This window comes from Brassica napus, chromosome A8 (genome assembly GCF_020379485.1).
Source record: "Brassica napus cultivar Da-Ae chromosome A8, Da-Ae, whole genome shotgun sequence".
Taxonomy (NCBI): domain Eukaryota; kingdom Viridiplantae; phylum Streptophyta; class Magnoliopsida; order Brassicales; family Brassicaceae; genus Brassica; species Brassica napus.
In genome coordinates, this window is record NC_063441.1 from 2964489 (window position 1) to 2985928 (window position 21440).

A 21440-nucleotide genomic window follows, 5' to 3' on the forward strand; every position below is an offset into this window, starting at 1 on the left:
GAGGTATCTGCCATCACGAGTTCGAGCCCCGGCCACAGTGGATTTAACATGGTTTTCGTTTGGCCTCCAGGACCTTCTTCGCCAATTTTGGTTAGACGCGGTAGGAAAGTCAAACTAAGTGAAAGATCCGGATACCTGGATTATCAAAAAAAAAAAGACCGAGGTGAGGCGATCAACTGTGGTTATTTTATGTGTTTAATATTGTGTATTATTTTCTTGTTATAACAAAGTAGTATATTTGTGGGATTTATTTATTGTTATTTTATGTTGAAATAATTTCATTAATCCAAACTTGGTAACCTTTTCTTCTTTGGACCAAAGTCGGGTTTGAGTACATGATTATCAAACATTTGATTGGAGCCCCCATTTTTGGGGGTTCCGGTTAACAATTTGTTTTTTATTCAAAAATTATTGGTTTCTATATTTATTTATATATAAATATATATATTCATATATTTATATATAATGCAAATGTAAAATAAAAAGTAAAATACATTTTATAATGCATAAATTTAATAGAAAATGTTAAATTTTGGGTTATTATAATTGAAAATGACTAAAACTACAGTAAAAAGAATATTATTTTTATGGTAACTGAAACTAATAACTTTTTATTTAAATACAATATATAATTCCAATAAAGTTTGGAAAAATTACCACAAATACCACATTCATAATATAATTTTTTATGTTTACGCTAACCACTTTTACCCTCACTTTTAATGAAGAGTACAAGATACTTATACCTTTAGAATTAACTAATCTAGACTTTGGATTTAGAGTTGAGGGGTGAGGTATGATTTTTGGAATGTGAAATTTAGAATTCTAATAAATATATAAATAAATACTTAAAAAATATTAAACAAAATTTTTAAAAATAGTTTCAAACATAATTTTTGATTTTCAAAAATAAATTTTGAAAAAAAAAACAAATTCGAAAAAAATATAAAAAAGTTTGAATTTAAAAAAGTATAATTCGAAAACATAAAAAATATTTTTTAATTTTTTTTAGTTATTTAAATAATTATTTATTATATATATAGATAACAAAAGTATAAGAGTCTTTTGCCACTTAATGAAGAAGATATTTTTGAAAATGTCCCTTTAGTAGTGGTAAAGATGAAAAGTGGTATCATAAAAATGGTAAACATAAAATTTCTCCGTAAAGTTTTCGCTATAAGAAAATTATTATCAATTCCAAATCAAAAATAATTTTTTTTTATTTTTGAATAAGGCCCCCGAGTTAGTTTTAAATTTCAGGACCGGCTCTGCTTTGGGTGATGGTGAAGTCAACAGGAGACTGATGGATTCCATTGTGGGATGTATATTTTTGATTGTAGAATAGTGTTAGGGATTGTGGAACTAGTTGATAAACATAGATGTATAATATTTAGTTGTTCTCTTGTATTATGGTGGTTTATTTGTGTAGTTTGGGAGCGGTTAGGACTTGTAGGTCTTTTTTCTAATTATAGTGGCATTCACTCACCACCGTTTCTATGGATTTTATAAAAGTTCTAGCAAATTTACGTGTCTGGTTGGTGTTGCTTTTGTAATATTTTTCTTTATATAATAGTGTGTGTTAATTTGTTGTGTGTTTACCTTTTGGATAATGGGAAATGTTAGTGTTTTTTCTTTTAAAGATGGCATTCTATTTAAAAAAAAAACATTACAGCCCAATAAGTAATCATTACAAGCAGCCCAGTACAAAAAAGATTAACGAAAGTTAAAACAGATTTTGTTAAGCGTTCCTGCTCGAGCATGCAGCCAAAGCGGTGAAAGAAGAAACCAGATAATCATGGGATGATCCATCATAGCGTCCTAGCGATCATCAGTTAGTTTAATTGGAGAGAATCAGGAAGCTTTCATCAGTAGAGTGAGTGGAAGATCGAGCTTACGAAATGTTTGTGTTTGTGTTAATAATATAGAAGCGGTTGCTATCGATTCCTCCATCATCCCCATCTTCTCCATCCTTGCTGCTGATTTTCTTCCTTTGATAACATTTATTTCAAGAGAAAGAAAAATAGAAAGAAAAGGTTGAGGTTTTGCAAAGAACCTTTTGGTTGGCAAGATTTTGACATTCTCAGGGAACTTACAACTTCCAAACTGGACAATGAATGCTCTAGACTTCAGATCGTGCTAGAGCACCATAAGAAAACAACCTACCCAAGAAGCATTCTTTCACATCTTGTGTCAAATAGCAAAACCAAAGCATTAGAGTCTCTACAGCATAAGTTACACACAAAACAAAGCACAAAACAACTACTTACTTGTCCCTTCAGTAGAGAATCAGAAATGAGCTTCAGTAGAGATTCCACATTAATGCTAGAGATTAAAGCTAACATGTAATCTCAACCCCAACTCAAATTCTTGTCTTGCACACTATTAAAGGGAAAAAATGAGTTATTTTATAGAAAAGTTAAGATATTTGGATACTAAAAGCTTAAAATAAAGTTGGTTTTCCTAAACCAATCTACGATTACTGAGTAGACATTTTACAAAAAAAAAAGTTTTGAGTTATTCTATCAAATGTGTAAAATATTTATCAAGTACAAACATGTTGACCGAATAGAATTGTCATTTCTTCTATGAACTAACAAATTGGCTAATAGTTTTATCAATAAAAATTAATCATGCGCTTTCAAAGCGCAGATCAAAATCTAATTTAGTGTTTAAAATTTGAGTTAAAAAGTTTGAAATTTACCAAATTTTATAATGTCAAATTTTTTTGTCAGTTAATATTATTATTGGTTTTTTTCATAAATAAAATATGACACTTGTTAATTTTTTATGGATTAGTATGTAGGCGAACCTAAGAATAAGCGAGTCCAACACTCCAATTTTGGTCCAATATGTTTTAATAACTGATGGGAGTCTCTCTCCTCTCTCTAGAGAGAGAGAATACTCACTCTTCTTCTCCTCTTACTAGATTCAGATTTTTCAGAGGGGGGAAGAGTTTTATGTTGTGCTTTTGATGTTAAATATTTCTCTTTGATCTATGGATCAAGTTGTTTTTGTTTCGCTAAGGCTATTATCTGTTTTCGCATAGGCGATTCTCTGTTTCGTATAGGCGATTTTGATGTGTTGTTTCATCCAATATCAAAGTGCTTGTCATTCTCATCTTCTCTGATATGGTTGAATGTGAATAAAACATTCTGATTGTTCTAATCATATTTTTAGATCCTCTAGCTTTCCACCCAGTTTGATTTTGATCCCGACAGTGATTAGATCATCGATCACTTTAACACTTCATAGGAGAATCATACTTTCTTTGAAAGTATAGCCATTTGGCTTGAAGAAAGCGTCTCTGACTGGAAGCTGAGCGGATTTGAAGGATGTTGCAGTCATCTATGGAGTTGATCAAGAAGAGAGATGGCATTTATGATGGTCGAACAAATGGTCTTTTTTTTCTTATTGACTAAAGCTTCCTCTGTTCTTAAATTTCGGTGAGACAAGTTATTTCTGAACAAGTAGCTGCGGTTAATGGTGGATGCATCCTCAAACGAAGATCAACGGTTCAGCAGGTGCAATCAGCCGATAGCGCAAGCTCTCAAAAGTTCTTCATCCCACGGTGACAAGTGTGAATCTCGAAGTCTTTATCCCACGGTGGTGCGTCCCTAATGCGCGTGAATCTCGTCTCAACAACATGCAGAAGATCTGGATGACGTGTGTCCTTCTCTTCTCCTCCTTTGATGCGTGGCAAGATGATGACTTTCATGGGCTGGTTTGTATTGTGTACTGTAGTTAGAATGAGCCGTTGTAAGCTGAGTGTTTGTATATATCCATTGGGCTTATTTTAATAAAGAGCAAAAGTTGACCAAGAAAAACGGGTCCAATTTCCAGGAAAAAAAAACACAAACCCGATTTGAACCCGTTTGTGAAATTTACCCATTGGGCGGGCATATAGAGCCCATCATTAGGCCCATCAATTTTGATATGCATCGCCCTCTAAGTCCTAATCATGGATCAGAATAAACCAACAACTTCTCCTCCGTCACAATCCTCTCTAATCCCCGACGAAAGATCTCCGAATCAAAACCCTAATTCCTCAATCCCGATCCTCGATCTTAGTCGAATCCCCCAGCAGCGAAGATGGTTTTAGCGGAGCTCGGCGGGCAGATCGCCAGCGCCTTGCAGAAGATGAGCAATGTGACGATCATCGACGAGAAGGCTCTCAACGAGTGCTTGAAAGAGATCACTCGCGCTCTTCTCCATTCGGATGTCTCTTTCCCTCTCGTGAGGGAGATGCAGAACAATATCAAGAAGATCGTTAACCTCGAGGAGCTAGCCGCTGGCCACAACAAGCGACGGATCATTGAGCAGGTTTTTTTTTTTTTAATTTGGGATTCGATTAGGAATCGGATTTTGATTCGTTATTGGATTTGATTTGTTTTGTATCAGGCTATCTTTAGTGAACTGTGTAAGATGTTGGATCCAGGAAAGCCTGCGTTTTCACCCAAAAAGGCTAAACCTAGTGTTGTTATGTTCGTTGGGTTACAAGGTGAGGTCTTTGTAAGATTGAGTTTGTTTCTTGATTGTTTGTGTAATCTCACTTGACTGTTAATGTTTAGGTGCTGGTAAAACCACAACGTGTACCAAGTATGCTTATTATCATCAGAAGAAAGGGTATAAACCAGCTCTGGTGTGTGCGGATACTTTCAGGGCTGGTGCTTTCGATCAGCTGAAACAGAATGCCACCAAGGCTAGGATCCCCTTTTATGGAAGGTATAAACTTGTCTTTTCTTAGTAACAGTATAGGTTAGTGTAAAAAAAGCGATGGAATTTTCTTTGTGACGGTAGAATCAAAGTACAAAGTTTCTGAAATTGTTTGAAGTAGGCTCTGAGGTTTGGTATAGGACTATGGCTGCAAAAATCTGCACGTAATGGTACTAAGCTATCTTAGTATCAGCTTTCTTCTTGCATGTTTGTAACAGCTTTGGTGCTTGTGTTTCCAATAGAATAGTAGCTCACGTATAGGAGTGTCTATATGGAACTTCATTTGTGACGGTAGGGTCAATGTCCAAAGTCCAAGGTTTAGCTTAGAACTGTGGCTGCAAAAATTGGCACTGAAAGGGACTAAGTTATATTTCCTTTTCCATCATCTAGTAGGTGTCGTGTAGTTCTTTAAGCCCTTTTGCATATTTTGTCCTGCGCTCTCTTGAGGTCTTCTTTTTCTATTTGCAATTACTGCGACTATGCTTGCTGTTTGTAGTTGGATTAATGACAGTAAAAGAGGGAGATGCAAGTATTCTGGACAAAAACTATCCTATAGTCATACTTTGATAATAGAATTTTGCTAATGCTGGGTTGTGATTCTTTGCAGTTACACGGAATCCGATCCTGTGAAAATTGCTGTTGAGGGAGTTGATACGTTTAAGAAAGAAAACTGTGATCTTATTATTGTTGACACCAGTGGTCGTCATAAACAAGAAGCTACTCTCTTTGAAGAAATGCGTCAAGTTGCTGAAGCAACGGTATGATCTGTTGTCTTGGAGTCTTATGTTTGTTCCTTGGTTTGATGTTGCAGGCTCTGATCATGGTCTTTCATTTTTTCAGAAACCAGATCTCGTTATATTTGTCATGGACAGCAGTATTGGTCAAGCTGCATTTGACCAAGCTCAAGCATTCAAGCAAAGTGTTGCCGTGGGAGCTGTAATTATCACTAAGATGGACGGTCATGCCAAGGGTGGTGGTGCTCTTAGCGCGTACGTATCTTTTAACCTTCTAAATCTCGTTCTATGTTTTCAAAATAATCTGTATAAAAATCTTGTTGGCTTTTCCAATTGGACCACTGAATGTGATCCGTTTTCAAAATTGTCTGTATAAAAATCTTAGTGTTGCGGCGACAAAGAGTCCTGTGATTTTCATCGGAACAGGAGAGCATATGGATGAGTTTGAAGTGTTTGACGTCAAACCATTTGTCAGCCGTCTCTTAGGTAAACATTCATGACATTGCACTGTGAATAGTAATCAAAGTCTCTCAATGGGTTGTTTATTGACTCGGAATCTTTTTTATGCTCAACAGGAATGGGAGATTGGTCTGGATTCGTGGATAAACTACAAGATGTGGTACCTAAAGATCAACAACCTGAACTTCTGGAAAAGCTCTCTCAGGGTAACTTCACGTTGAGAATTATGTACGACCAGTTCCAGAACTTACTGAACATGGGCCCACTTAGCGAGGTCAGAAGCTCTTTTGTCAACATGTTACTAAGCTTAAGAGCAGGAGTTGATTGAGATGATAATAACAACCCTGAGGTTTGTGTAGGTTTTCTCAATGCTACCTGGAGCTGCTGCTCAAATGATGCCGAAAGGACACGAGAAAGAAAGCCAAGCGAAGATAAAGCGATACATGACGATGATGGATTCTATGACAAACGAAGGTGAGAACGGAACAATAATATAAAACTTATCCAGAGTAGAAGTAATAACTGATGTTTAACTGGTGCAGAACTGGACAGCTCGAACCCGAAGATGTTTAACGAGTCAAGGATGATGAGAATAGCGAGAGGGTCTGGGAGGATGGTAAGAGAAGTGATGGAGATGTTGGAAGAGTACAAGAGGCTAGCAAAGATGTGGAGCAAGATGAAAGGACTCAAGATCCCAAAGAATGGAGACATGAGCGCACTCTCGAGAAACATGAACGCTCAGCACATGAGCAAGGTCCTTCCTCCTCAGATGCTCAAACAGTTCGGAGGCATGGGAGGTCTGCAGAGTCTCATGAAACAGATGGGTTCTGGCAAAGATATGATGGGTATGTTTGGCGGCGGCAAAGACAAGTAGTTCCGTCCTTTCTTACACATCCAAAACCACATCTTGCTCGTTGTCGTTGTTAGTTTTTGTTTTTGTTTTTGTTTTTGTTTTTGTTTTTGTGAAAATATTTTTTGATTTCCCTCTTTTAATTTTCCTGTTTTTACATTCCCCCTTCAGTTTAACTTTCTTTGTATTTTTCCTTTCTCGAAGTAAAAGAATTTCACCTAATATACATAATATACATGTCGTGTGTCTATTTTCATTTTCGTATGCAAATTTGGTAGAAGTACTGTTTTCTGTATAAAGTGATCCAACGTATAATTTCATTGTTTTTAAAAATTAAAAAAAAAAGTAATTCCATTCTATTCTAATAAATAAAATTATTCCACTTTGAAGTAAATCTACTTTTTATTCTAATTTAAAATGAAAATGGAATGGAATTAAAAAAAGATATTTTAAAATAGAGTTTGAAGTGGAAAATGGAAATAGGAGATAGGACAGTTCTCTGCAACTCTTTTTCCTCTGGATTTGCGGCGAGGAGATAGGACAGTCAGATCTCCATTTCAGCGGCGTTTTGATCCGGGTTATAGAGGTTTACACAGCTCTTGCATCGCCGATAAAGTTCCCGGATTGTGGAGGCTTCCTTAGCTTTGTGGCGCCGGTCAAGTCCCCGGAGCGTGGAGGCTCTTACAGATCCATTGCTGCCGGCTTCTGCCCCAGGGTTTAGTTTCTGTAGTTTTTGTGTCGTTCACTTGTTAAGTTAAGGTGTTTCGGGTTTGTTGGATGAGTTCTCGTCAGAGGACGATAGAAGCTATCCGGAGTAAAGATTGATGTTTGAGCGAAGCCTCCTTCTTGGTTCTCGTAGTGAACTCTGGCGGATGAGATCTCGGTCACGATTGATTCTCTCCGAGATTAGACGGTCCTGGGAGAGTTGGCGGTCGCGGTGAAGTAGGTAAGGAGTCTAAGAGCTCCGGTGTGGCGCGGTAAATCGATGGTGATTCTCCGGCGGTAGTTGAGACGGAGATGAGGGTGCGGATCGCGAGAAAGCGGCCGACATCAGTCTCTCTCTCTTGGGTCTACAGGTTGTGGTGTTTGGATTTTGGGCCTTCGAGCCCGTTTAATGTATTTGGGCTTCGGCCTTTTCGTTTGGAGCCCAATGTTTTTGTGGTTGTTGTTGTTGGGTACTTGGGCTTTGGGCTCCAATATTAATATAACAAAATTTGATGGAAAAAAAAAAAAGAAGTGGAAAATGGAATAAAGTTGAAAATGCTATTAGACACCAAGAAAACTGCTTTGAATCAAGCCACAGATAGTAATGAAATAATTTTATACCAGAAGAAGATCCTCTCACTCTCTTTGAATCGATAATACAATAAAGAAGAAGAACGTAGAAGAAACAATCAAAGAATGAATTTAAGAATCACTTTGTGACCCTCAGTGCCTTTATGTCCCAGAAGAAACAGGAGCAATTAGCTCCTAGAGATATATAATCTTCAAGGGTCGTTAATCATTTTTTCTTTCTATCGTGTTATGTTGCAAAACCCTGCAGTTAATCGTTATCACGGAACCTGCAAATCAAGTAAGCAAAACATTCAGACATAAAGAAACTGTTGTGTTAGAGAACCAAAACAAAGAGAAAGAAAGTTACTTGTTGTCTAAAGAGGAAGAAGAGCAAGATTTCATTCCAGATATCAGGAACTCCAGGTAGACACCAATGACTACAGTCAGGTACCAACGGGTTATCACTCCATAAACCCACATGACCATCACTTCTAAACGCTGACATCGAAGTTACATCCAAAACCGACACCGGAACCGTCATATTCTTGACTACTTCTTTGATCATTTCAGAGAATATGCTTCTGTCTCTTCCTTGTGTATCCGGGGTTGGATACTTCGTCACATTGCATGATCTATGATCACTACACAACAACACCAAACTTCAATCTTAAGAAAAAGCAGAACAAAAACTGGTAAAAGCTAAGGAGTTGTACCTCCAATGCGATGGCTCAAAGGTACGAAACAACACACGAGTTTTGTTAGGATCAATCTTAGTCTCTATCCATGACGCCCATGTCTCTAACGCTACTCTATACGCTGAAGGAATCGACATCCCGAGCCTCAGTGAGTTCCCAACCTGAAAGTAACAACCACTGACGTTCCAAACACACAACAGTTAGTTTAAAGACAACACTCTAAAGTCTATACCAAGTTATTCAATTCAAAGCTTACGTTTCGAAAAGCTTCCCAGGCACCCACCACTGACCAGTATTGAAAACAAGATAATCCGCAGAGCTCCACTCATTGTTAATCACATCCAAAACATCCAGCTTCAACGTGGACTTTACACGTTTCGGCGCGTGCCAACGCAACAACTTCCCAGGCTGAACCAAGAAAACCGATCTATAGAACTCAACCGTGAAGTTAAAAGAACTAAACCTCACACCCAAGAACCTTATCCTCTTCGTTATATTGTTCCCGTTGACTTCATAAACACTCCTCTTATCATCCAAACCCGTCATCAACATACATATCAAAGACTCCCACTGCGTCCTACTCATCGAATCTCCCACAAAGACTATCCTTTTACCTCTCAACCTCTCCAAGACATCACGCACTTGGAACCTCGGGACGTTACAATGCTTAGGCTTCCACCTCCACTTTAGATACTCATCGTGCCCACGCCCGTTGCCTAAACAGTTAAACCCTTTCTCCACGAACGGACATTCAGACGCGTTGTACAAAGGGTAGCTATCGTCAACCACCCAACTCCCATCGAATATGTCACACTCCTTACTATTAATTATAACAGAGGTGTCATTAAACTGCAATGCACCATTATAACCGAGGCTAGGAACAACGTAGAGGTAACCACCAGCTATGATGACAAGAAACGAGACAAGTGTTCCTGCGACGATGAGGACTTGAAACAAGTAGGAGATCTCTTTTAACCGGTTTGTATAAGGCCGTGGACTTCCTCCGAACGTTCTCGGGCTAGCGAAAGCTGAGCCAATGGGGCTGTTGAAGGCGGTTGAAGAGGTGCTCCTAGGGCTTTCTACAGATAAAGAACTCAATGCTCTTCTATTGAACGATGTGCTCTTTGTGAAACTACTCATTGTTCCTCAATCATTTGATCCTTCTATCTATCTATATATCTCTTAGCTCCTTACCTTTCTATTTAAACCCATCATGCAAGAACAGAGAGATGATCCAATCTCTTAGACTTGATGTAATTTTCCAGGGAAATTCAACATTTTGACGCAAACCCAGATTGAATCACGAGATGGGTATCGATCAAATCCAGCCGAATCGAAAGAGAAGAAGCGATACCGTGAAAAAGAGTTGGCGAAAGATTGCGAATTTGAGAACGGTAGGTAAGAACAGAGACTTTGATGTTTTTTCGAATGCGGAGAGAGATCAAAGACGCGTGTTTTGATTGAGATCGGAGATGAGGAAGAGAGAGAGAGAGAGATCGGCGAGGAAAGAGGGACACTGTCTGGTTCCGATGTCTGCTCTGTAATTAAAATTATATAAATCAAAGTTCGATGATGCGTCGAGATTTGGAAATAGCGTAAAGGGTAATTTGGTAATTTACTATGAAGAAAAATATTGAAAAATTGTCTTTTAAGAATGTTCTGGTCTTGGATCATTGTCTATGTTGTTGCAAAGACGCATTGTTTATGGTTAATCGGATAATGTTAATCACTGATCGTATCACTAATCATATGATATATATAGCGTATGTACTATTTTTCTGTTGGTTCTAAACAGAGACAACAAGAAGTTTGGTGATACAGATTAAATGCAATTTACTTTGTATTTAATGATGGGAACACATGTTCATAAGTTTAGTCACTTTTGGCAATAAAACTCACAGTTTTGTTTTAGATTTGCATTAGGTCTAGAAAGTAGTTCAGATTGAATCTGATAAGAGAAACATAAGCGTTATTTACAAGACAGAAAAACAGAGATTTGATAAGATCATGAAACTTTTTTTTTTAAATCATGAAACTTGATCTTGATCTTTACCTTTGATTAGTTTCCAGTTAATTATTAAAATCCAACAAAAAAAAAATCTCTACAACTGAAGACAGGAAGCAAACATATGGTGGTTTTCTTTTTAGGAAACAATAAAGTTCAATATAAATTAGCTCTTCTTGACTTTGCTATATGTTTGAAAAAGACAAAAATCATTGGTTAATCACTTTGTTGTGATTAACTCCAAAATTAACTCCATTAGTTCCAGCTACTTTGTTGTGAAACTTGATTACAAAAACACTCACATCAGTATTGATGAGCCTTCAGTAGAATATGGTCATTCGAAAAACAGATGATCCCCTGATTCGAAAAGACCCTGACAGAGGACACATGAAGAATTTGTACTAGTGTTCCAGCTAAGCATTCTATCTCCAGTCGCCTAACTGTTTTGATATGTAATCCAATGAAAGTAGCAAACTTAGGAGTACCGTGCTGAAACCATACTTCTTTTGACCAATGAACTAGCTGTTCATGTTGTCTAATCAATTCTCATGTGTGCTTCGTCTTGAAAACAGGTCGAAGCTTATCATTGCTCTGCTTCCATTATGATTGATCTTTCATTATTGTCATTTTCACTATGCGATTCTCAATGAGTGTTTCCAATTCGTTCGAGAGATCATTGATAGAGGTGAAGATCTTCGAGAGATCGGTAAATGTTGCACACTTTATCTCTTTAAAAAAAAACTAATGTCTCTCAAATGGCGATTCGAGAGAGGTGAAGATTTTCGACATTCGACTCAGCCTCACATCAAACGGTAAATCATTTCTTAGTTTTACCTTCTTTTTCCACTGATAAATAAATTACCTCAAATTTTTTTCGAAAACGTAATTTAGAAATAAACACTTATATGGACATATTATCACGTAATATATGATATACATCTTCTAAAAATAAACAATAAGACAAAAATTAGATTCCTATAAACAAGCATAATACATAGTAATTCAAAAATTAGGGTAGTTTAAGGTAGTTCACAATAGTACATAGTAGTACTAGTAATTCCAGTAATTCCTAGAATTTTAATTTTCATCGATTTAACATTTTTAACCCATCACGAGGGTGTTATTCCCACCACTGTAGTATATTATTTTGCTTCAAAAGAGTGCAAATAAGCATAAATACACAAAATCATCTTTAACCATTATTTTCGTATTTGTTTTATATCAATACACCTAAAACTTTAGTTTTTCATCAGTTTAGGTGTTTTAAAACGACCAAGAACGTTTTACACAACCCAAAGTATCGTCTAACACCATTTTAATATTTTTCCTCAAAACAATGTTAAATTTAGAGAAATATACATAATTTTCTTTAAATTTGTATTTTTGAAATATTATTGTAATAATGTTTATAGATATTTCTGAAATTAATTGTTGATTAAATATGAAATTTATTTTAAATTTGATAATTTTTATATAAAAGAGATAAAATTTAGTTTAACCAAAAATCATTTATAGAAGTATTTTATTAAATTTATTTTGTTACTAATTTTTCATTAAAATATAATTGAAATACATATTTTATTAAATTTTTGTTTTTTGAAATATTTTTATATAACAAAATTTTTATAAATATTTTAAAAATTATTTTTTAAATTAACTTTTGATTAAAATATTATTTAAATACATATTTATTATATTTGTATTTTTAAATCTTATAGAATATGCAAATATTTTTGAAATTAATATTTGATTAAAATATAATATATCTTATTTTAATTTTGATCACTTTTATATGAAAGAGATAAATTTTGTTTTAGAAAATTTTGTTTATATATGTATTTTATTAAATCTATTTTTGTATTTATTTTTTATTCAAATAATTTTAAAATATTTTATTTTGTTATTTTACTTTTTAAAAAAATATTGTGAAATAAATGGAATTTGTTTTTATTTCTAAAAATTTTTAGTTATATTATTCATTAAATAATTAAAACATAAATTTGGTTGGAGAATAAAAAAGAAGATGGACACATGTCAGAAGAAGAATGAGCTTCTAAAAATGGGAACCACATATAAATTTAGATTTAAATTTAATACTTCATTTTTTAAAAAAATGGGGGAGAGGTCTGCATGCATGATGGGTGGGGTCCGCATATAACTTAAAAAATATTATTAAAAAAGGGTAATAGGGGAAAATGCTGGGGTAGTGAGAAAAATGGTGGGATAGTTAGAATAGTTTTTTTTGTAACTGAGGCGTTTTAGATTACTTTCCCATATCTGATACACTAAATGAATTGATTTTTAGGCTTAATAACATGTAATCCAAATCATTGTTTATTCACATTTTAAATAAAAACCATTGGACTATTTATTTGATCCAACAGAATTTGCTACTCCCAACTGAGAGTCACTTGTAGTGATCACAGAGAGACCTAAGAAACTCCCAATTGAGAGTCACTTGTAGTGATCACAGAGAGACTTAAAAATCGTGTTGGATAAAGGCACTGGATTTTGCTACACTATTGGCGAGACTCGTATTGAATAAAGACACCGGTTTTTGACCGGTTTAATAATGGTGATCACATAGAGACCTAAGAATCGTGTTGGAAAGACTCGTATCAATAGTATGAACTTGAAGTAATGATCGAAGGACTGTTATTAGATATACAATTTGTATGGTTTGTAAATTCTAATATACAATTTGTATGGTTGTAAATGTCACTGATTTTGTAAAATACAATATTACCATTAATGAGAGAACCTTACTACCTTAGACTCAGTTTTAAATGCAGTGGCAAATTGTGGCACTTGGTCAGTCTATATGGACCGGCGGCTGTACTCAAAGTGAAGTTAGTGACAAATATCCACTTACCCTTCAATTTCGAGCTATTTATATTTGTTGAAGACTTGAAGTAGTTATGATTTTAGAAATGAAATATTTGTTAAGTCCTATATTTAGGATCAATTAGGTACAACGTTAATTGTTTGTGTGTTTAAGAAATAAATATCTCGAACAATTAAGATTTGTTACTTACTCCTTCCGTTTCATTTTAACTATGTGTTTTCCTATAACTATGTGCACAAATATAATTTTAGAATTATATTTATAAATAAAGTTTTGTTAATTTTTTGGTTTTATTATTTGCATATAATATTTTATTTCTATGTAAAAACTAAGATCAAATAAATATTTTTTTTACATTTATATTTAATAATAAATATTTCTTGGAATATTTTTATTTATTTTATTTTGGTTAATATATATTAAATACAATTTTATAGAATTAAGGGAAAGTTTTTTAATATATAATGAACAAAACATAAAATTAAATAATATTTCTAAAATTTTTAAATATTAAAAAGAAATAATTATAATATGATTTTAATTTTTTTTTGAAAAATGCATAAATGTTTTAAGATTTGTTTTAGTAATGAAAAATTATAAAATTATTTAAATAAAATTAAATAATATTTTCGAAAATTATTATGTATTACTATATTTCTAACTTTACTATATATTGTTATATTAATGATTATTTATAAGTTGTTAGTTTATTCTAACAATTTACCAAAATTATAAAACAATATTAAATATAAATGTTCATATCACAGTTAGTCCAAACCATGTCATCTTTATTAATATTCCATGTCATTATTTTGCTTTCAAAGTTAATGTGGTGATGACATGTGTCAAAATTACTTAGTAAATAATGTATAGGGGATTGTTGTTTTACACTTATGAAAAAATATTAAAAATATTTAATTTTGTATATTTACTAAATAAAAACATCATTACCGATACTGAAATACATCTAAACACATTTCAACCAATACAGAAATAGATTAGATTATAAAATTAATAAATTTTGCATTGAAACTATAAAGCGACATTTATTTTGAAACAAAAATTTTACTATACAAATTAAACTGAAACAGAGGGATACTCTATTAGCTGCAGTGTTTTGAAACCCGACCCAGACCCGCGGTTGAACCGGTAAACCCGGTGATCCAGAAAAAATTCGGTTTGGGTGTTATGAAAAACCCAATATTTAAAAACCCGCAAAAAACCGTAAAAATCCGCAAAACCCCATTAAACCCCGAAACCCGATACCGGTTGAACCGCCGATTGAACCAATAAACAACTTTTATTTTTTTTTAGTTTTTAGATTATGTTTTATATTCTAAGTTTTCAATTAAAAAGTTAGATGCTGACAAAAAAAAAAAGGTTAGGTTTTCCTTTTTCAGTTTTATATTTGTAATTTTTAGATTTGATGAAGATTTTTCACTATGGCACCTAAAAAATGAAGTGGACGATGATAAATTAAAAAACCAAAATTAGTTGCTGTGATTTGGTGTTAGTTTATTTCTGTTATTGACGATTTATTACAATGATCTTTTATTTTTAGTTTATTTTGAATTTGAAGTTACTTTATTATTTAAATTAGTTATTTAAATATTTGTGCGTTTTATATCTTAATTTTTTTAGATGTCATAACTCTTACTTTGTTACAGAAAATTTTAAATAGTCTAAATTATTTTTTATTTTATTTTTCATGTCAAATGAAAATAAAAATATAAAAACTAAAGTTAAGTTTTTCTTAAATACTTTTTAAACATAAAGTATATATATATATCCAAACTATTATTTTATGTTTTAAAAAACATTTAGAGACTATTAAACTTTAGTTTTTATATATTTATTTTCATAGCTAATTTATTATTATATAATAAAATTAATTCATTTATTAACCCGCGGTTCACCCGCGGTCGACCCAATGACCCAGCGACCCGGTAAGTCGTCCGGTTCAGTGTCCGGGTCGGGTTTAAAAACATTGATTAGCTGAGATCAATTTTCATTTAAATGGTTAGTGGGTACAAAAAAAAAACTAAAATCGATGATGAATGGTTTTTTTTCTTATTCACTGTTCGCCATATACCCTATAATAAAAACTAAAACACTGAACGATAACATGATTTGTGAATAAGATAAGACTATGTATATTTTTCTGATTCATATAGCACTGAATAAGAACATGCTTCGTGAATAAGATAAAGACTGTACAGTAGAACCTCTATAAATTAATAATATTGAAACTTTAAAATTTTATTAATTTATAGAGATATTTTTATTTATCATAATTTCTTTTTTCAGATTTTTTTTAATATTTTTATTAATAAATTAAGAAATATTTAATTTTACCTTATATAAATTATTTAAATTTAGGAATTTGACTTCCATACTATTTTATTATCTTATTTGATGTATATTTTTATGTTTCATATAATTGTTATGTGGTTTTTGATATAATTTTATTTAATATTATCAAAATATAAAACCAACAATAATGTTTAGTTTGTACTAATATAAAATAAGTATAGAGATAGATTATTAATTTATGATTTTAATGGGACTATATATTTACATGAGAATACTTTTTATAGTGTGAAGTAAAGCCTTCGCATACATAAATTATTCCCATGTAAATAGTGCTTTGCTTCACACTTTTTCAATATGCTTCCATTGAACTTTTTCACTACATTTAATGTTAACGGAAGTATTAAGTTCTATACGCTTTAATCTAGCAATTAGGAGTAACTATCTACGCTTGGTCTAGGGAAATTGGGAGGCAATAAAAGGGAATACCTATTGTATTCAAATTTTGGTTATTCCTAATAAGTCATACAGTACGGGGTTGTTCGTTTCACCATCTGTCACCATCTGTCATCTCTATTCAGATGATCCATTTGTATGATCTATTTAGATGATCCATTCAGATTTTTAGGACTGTTTGTTTGTCTATCTAGATGGTTCATCTAGATGAATCATCTAAATGAATTTTATGTTTGTTTCTTTATTTTCATTTCCATCCAAATGAGTTTAGTAAAAAAATTACTAAAATACCCTTATCTTGATTTAATCATATGTTAAAATTTACTACAATAATAACTTCTAATAAACAAAAAAAATTGATAAACATGTATTTGAAAAAAAAAATTAGAGTTTCAAACTAAAAGAGTATTAATAATAAACTGACTGTAACTTCGGTTTTGGCGGAAAACAAAAATTTTCGGTTATAACGGAAAACGAGATTTTTCAATTTTGACGGGAAAACGAGATTTTTGGATTTTGACGGGAAAATGAGTTTTTTCAATTTTGGAGAAAAAATAAATTTTTTGGTTTTGGCGAAAAATGCATTTTTGCGGTTTTGGCGGGAAAACAAGATTTTTTGATTTTGGCGGGAAAAGTCAATTTTCGGTTTTGGCGAGAAAACACGATTTATGGTTTTGGTGGGAAAACACGTTTTTGCGGTTTTGGCAGAAAACAAGATTTTCGGTTTTGGTGGGAAAACACGTTTTTCGGTTTTGGCGGTAAAAGACGTTATGGCGGGAAAACACATTTTGTGGTTTTGGCAGGAGAACATGTTTTTGTGATTAGGTGGAAAATGTGTTATGGGGTTTTGGCGTGAAAACGCATTTTTGTGATTTTGGCATGTAAACATGTTTTTGCGGGAAAACACGTTTTTCCAGTTTTTGCGGGAAAACACGTTTTTCCAATTTTGTGCGGAAATGCATTTTAGGGTTTTGGCGTGAAAATTTTGATTTTAGGTTTTCGCGGAAAAATGTTTTCTTGTGGTTTTGCCAGTTTTCGTGTGTGACAAAATGATATTATGTTTATGTTTGTAATTTGTGAATTACATTAAGTGCATAATAGACATTATACCATATTGAATGAACCATCTCCATCCAAATGGTCCAAATTTGATCAGCTGAATGAACTTTAAAATTAAACCTAAATTTCCAAAAGTCATCCAGATGATCCATCCAGATGAATTGCACTTTTAATGTCTAAACGAACAAAACTCTCATCTACATCCAGATGGCTCATTCTGATGGAGAAACGAATAGGCCCTATAAAATTTGTTACCACAAAAATTTATACTGTTTATATACTCCATTGAATGCGAATCTCATTTTGTACAATATATCAGTTATGTACTTTGATATTGGTTAACATGAATTCTTGCTCATCATTTCAAAGCTATGTCAGTTATATATGACATTTATTCTGATCACATATTTGGTTATTTAATATGATATGAAATATTATAGGAACTTTTTTTTTTGTCAAAAAATCATTCGATTGCAATAAAACCAGTACTAAGACATGGCCAGAAGGAGTTCATACAAAAGAAAGCTTGAAAGGAATTAAACTAACAACATCAGTAGATGCGACAATTACTAAGGCCAACAGGGAAAAGAAGAAATAATGAGTGTCTTCTTAGCCATCAGTAGTAGAAGGAGGATCAATACTCCACGATCCAATCAACTTACAGGACAGCCACCTCTGCTTCTGATCGCAATAAAGAACTGAGCCAATAGATAGGCAAGTAGAAGCTCAGATGAGAGCCTTAGCCTTAAAAATGATGACATGAAAGGAGGATAAAGACCAAAGCGTTAATCTGAACTTGAGGGAATAATGGAAATTCATGAGTTAAAACCATGAATACTGTAAGCTCTGCTTTTATCCACAATAGTGGCTTGAGAAGAACCCAACATAATTCAAAGTCCAACTCCAAATGATGAATCCCTATCAATTCAGATCAATGACAGCCCAACATGCATCTAGGTATTGTTGTGTATCCAATAAACCCTAAATGAAAACCATCTTGTAACAGGGAGCAAGGCATAACTCCTCTAACAAGAACCAGGACAAACTGAACCAACTACCATAGCAAAGCCCAAACACAAATGAATGGCAACAAAGAACTAAAACTGTCGCACATGACAAGCCATACAAGATTCCATTGCAAAAGAATCCGCCACTGTCACCACCATATACACTCCAAACACACCTTCCTTGCTCTAACTCCATGTAGAACATCATAAAGCTACACAAAGACCATCAACGACCGCTGCAAAGGAGACCATACAGAGAGAGAATAGACGACTTTAGAGAGAAAAGAAAGATACACCACTGAAAGAAGAGATCGAGGAGGAATAGCCTTCCCCGGTGGTGGCGGAAGCCAAACCACCGAGGAAGCTGTGGTGGATCTAAGCAAAGGCTTCGGCGGCTACGAAACTTTTCGTGAGAGAAAATTAGGTCTCGCTAACCGTAAAACTGTTGACACGAAATATTATAGGAACTTTATAATCAAATATGTAAGCGTATGGATTGAAGATCAAGTTTCTACCCTTTAAATTATTCAGTTAATGTCATATATACCTACATTTATGGCCGAAATTATTGAGTTTATTGTGCTACCAGTTGGTTCTTCTATATATTGATCATACTGCATTTCATCCAAATCAAAAACTCTTACCTCTTTATACAAGTTTCTTTTGCATAAGTTTATAATGGCTGGTGTAGAAGAAGAATTTATTATTGGTCCATACAATCACCCATACTGTTATTTTGTTCTTATTACTCCCCTCCTACATTTTTTTTGTGTTTCTATCTGTGAGACACATTTGCAACAACTCTGCAGAAAAGAGATAAGAAGAATTTTATTAAATGTCAATCCATTGAGAAAAATTGATAGTAAGCGAGGTCCGTTTAATGTAATTTTCTGTATATTTTGTCTAACTTACGAGTTTCCTATGCAGTCGTTCAATTAAACGGCTTTCAAAAAACGACATACAACCAACATAGACGAAAGATTTCTGAAATCAATCGACAATTAAACGGCATTCAAAAGACCACATACAACCAACATAGCACTAATCTTAATGATTGTAAACATTCATAAAAGACTCACAACCCCTTACATAAATAATCGCAACTCAACAAAAATCTGATAACCGAAGATCATCAAGTAGAAAGAAAATAAAAAATAAAAATAGTTGTAGGTTATAGTGTTGAATATTATTAAACAAACCATTGTATATGTAACAATTGTGATTTGAATTTCATCGAAAAAAATATGTAATAATTGTGTAGATATTGAATAAATAGGTGAAAGAAAGAGAAAGTGAAATGTAATGTTAAAAAATGTAAATTAGGGTGTTAAATATTTTTTTTACCATTGTAAACAGACTAATGGTTATCACAAAGTGTTTCACGGGTTTAATAGCAAACTTAAGTGGTCTCTTTGAAAACAGATTTAACCAAATGAGAAGATCTTTATCTGATAAACTTTTGTTATGTAGGCAACGACTGTGACTGAAGCCCATTGTAATGCAGTAAAACACTTCGATGTTGTCAAAAAGTGTGCAACAAGATCATTTCTGGTATCAATCTTTAGAGAAAAACCCAACCTCAGTTTTGGTGTAGAATTTATCATTGATTTCTAAAATCGTATTTGTCAAATCATACTTTCTGATGGTTTAGATGCGTTCTTGAAGAGTTTATTTTGCTTTTTTGATGTGATGCAATCTATAACATAGTTGTTATCGTATTTGGTAATCTTACTGAAAAAATAATTTTTAAAATAAAAAAACTTTGTTATAATTTCTAAAAGAAGTATTTATAAATTATAGACAATAAACTAGTAAGATGAGCTTATAACAAACTTATATAACAAACTGCAACATAAACTCTAAAATTAATAGACATGAAAAACTAATAAAAATTTTCAAGTCAACTTAGCCAATGTAAAATATAACATAATTTAATAAGATAATAAGATAATAAGACAATAATATTTAGAAATTTTGATAATAAATATATAGTCCCATTAGAATCATAAAATAATAATAACTATATATATATATATATATATATAAATTTTATATACATAAATAGACTTTTTAATTTTTTTAAATTCAAAATTCATTTCCTTTCATTTTTTTTCTATTTTACTATTTTAGTAATAATTTACCAAATTATATCTAAAAGTGTGGTTATATTCTACGATGAGTATTAAAGAAAATAAAAATATGTCCAATCATTTAAAAGAAAGACGAAATACAAATTGATAAATTTTAATATATGATTGTTCCTCGAGGTGAAAGCTAGAAGAAGCCCCGCCTACAAATGAATGAGAGATTGGAGCCCCATCATATGACCCAGAACATTCATAGCAATAACAAATAAGTAGGGTTGACTGATAGAAAGCATCTCTCTTTTGTCAATAATTGTGAAATAAATGATTTTTTTCTTTTTTGAAATATAGAATATATATTGTGAGTAAATACATTTAAAATATATATCAAAATAGGAGTTTTCTTTAAATTAATAACTATATAAATTAATAAATAATCAGTTATTATTAATTTATAGAATTTTTAGGGTAGCTAAATTAGATAATAATAATTTATTAAGCATATAAAAGATAAATATATGACATGAAATGTAATTTTTTTTATATAACCCAAATTTTTGTGTTACCAACGCAGTTGATTTTTCAATGTGGGTAAAATATTTCTCAAAAGAACTTAACAATTAATTAAAAATATTCTATAAAAATTTTACTTCTCAAAATTTGTTTCCTTTTTCTCTAAAGTTCAAAGATACATATTTTTATTTTTATTCAAAATTAATTTTATTAATTACATTTTAGTATATATATCTATATATTAAGATTTTAAGACTTTATAAGTAGAAAATTGAAGAAATATAAATTTATTTCTTTTTAGCTTTTGATGAAAAAGTAATGTCTTAAATATAAATATATATATATATATATATATATATACATATTTGTGTTTTAATAAACTTATATTTATTTCCTATTTTTAGGGTCAACATAGAATACATTTCTTAAACAAAT

At 32.4% G+C, this 21440-nt stretch overlaps 2 protein-coding genes across 2 annotated transcripts; one reads left to right on the plus strand and one right to left on the minus strand.

Moving 5' to 3' along the window:
• The first annotated feature begins 3959 nt into the window (after nucleotides 1-3959).
• On the plus strand, nucleotides 3960-7012 carry LOC106360508 (signal recognition particle 54 kDa protein 3). Its single transcript, XM_013800120.3, has 9 exons — nucleotides 3960-4320; nucleotides 4399-4498; nucleotides 4569-4722; nucleotides 5321-5471; nucleotides 5554-5702; nucleotides 5833-5933; nucleotides 6023-6180; nucleotides 6266-6380; nucleotides 6449-7012. Exons 1-9 carry the CDS (start codon nucleotides 4090-4092, stop codon nucleotides 6778-6780), a joined length of 1491 nt encoding a protein of 496 aa, XP_013655574.2. The 5' UTR covers nucleotides 3960-4089; the 3' UTR covers nucleotides 6781-7012.
• Nucleotides 7013-8060: 1048 nt separating this feature from the next.
• On the minus strand, nucleotides 8061-10275 carry LOC125576991 (protein trichome berefringence-like 7). Its single transcript, XM_048737574.1, has 4 exons — nucleotides 8983-10275; nucleotides 8745-8903; nucleotides 8399-8672; nucleotides 8061-8318 (listed from the first exon to the last, which is right to left on the minus strand). The coding sequence occupies exons 1-4, from the start codon at nucleotides 9864-9866 to the stop codon at nucleotides 8310-8312; spliced, it is 1326 nt and encodes a 441-aa protein (XP_048593531.1). The 5' UTR covers nucleotides 9867-10275; the 3' UTR covers nucleotides 8061-8309.
• Nucleotides 10276-21440: the final 11165 nt, after the last annotated feature.

Excerpts from the sequence above, each read along its gene's own strand:
- LOC106360508 (XM_013800120.3), top strand. The coding sequence starts at position 4,090 with ATGGTTTTAGCGGAGCTCGGCGGGCAGATCGCCAGCGCCTTGCAGAAG. Across the intron at positions 4,321-4,398 it reads AGCGACGGATCATTGAGCAG|GCTATCTTTAGTGAACTGTG; the intron begins GTTTTTTTTTTT and ends GTTTTGTATCAG. Across the intron at positions 5,934-6,022 it reads ATTTGTCAGCCGTCTCTTAG|GAATGGGAGATTGGTCTGGA; the intron begins GTAAACATTCAT and ends TATGCTCAACAG.
- LOC125576991 (XM_048737574.1), bottom strand. The coding sequence starts at position 9,866 with ATGAGTAGTTTCACAAAGAGCACATCGTTCAATAGAAGAGCATTGAGT. Across the intron at positions 8,904-8,982 it reads CCTGGGAAGCTTTTCGAAAC|TGGTTGTTACTTTCAGGTTG; the intron begins GTAAGCTTTGAA and ends TTGGAACGTCAG. Across the intron at positions 8,673-8,744 it reads TTTGAGCCATCGCATTGGAG|TGATCATAGATCATGCAATG; the intron begins GTACAACTCCTT and ends GTTGTTGTGTAG.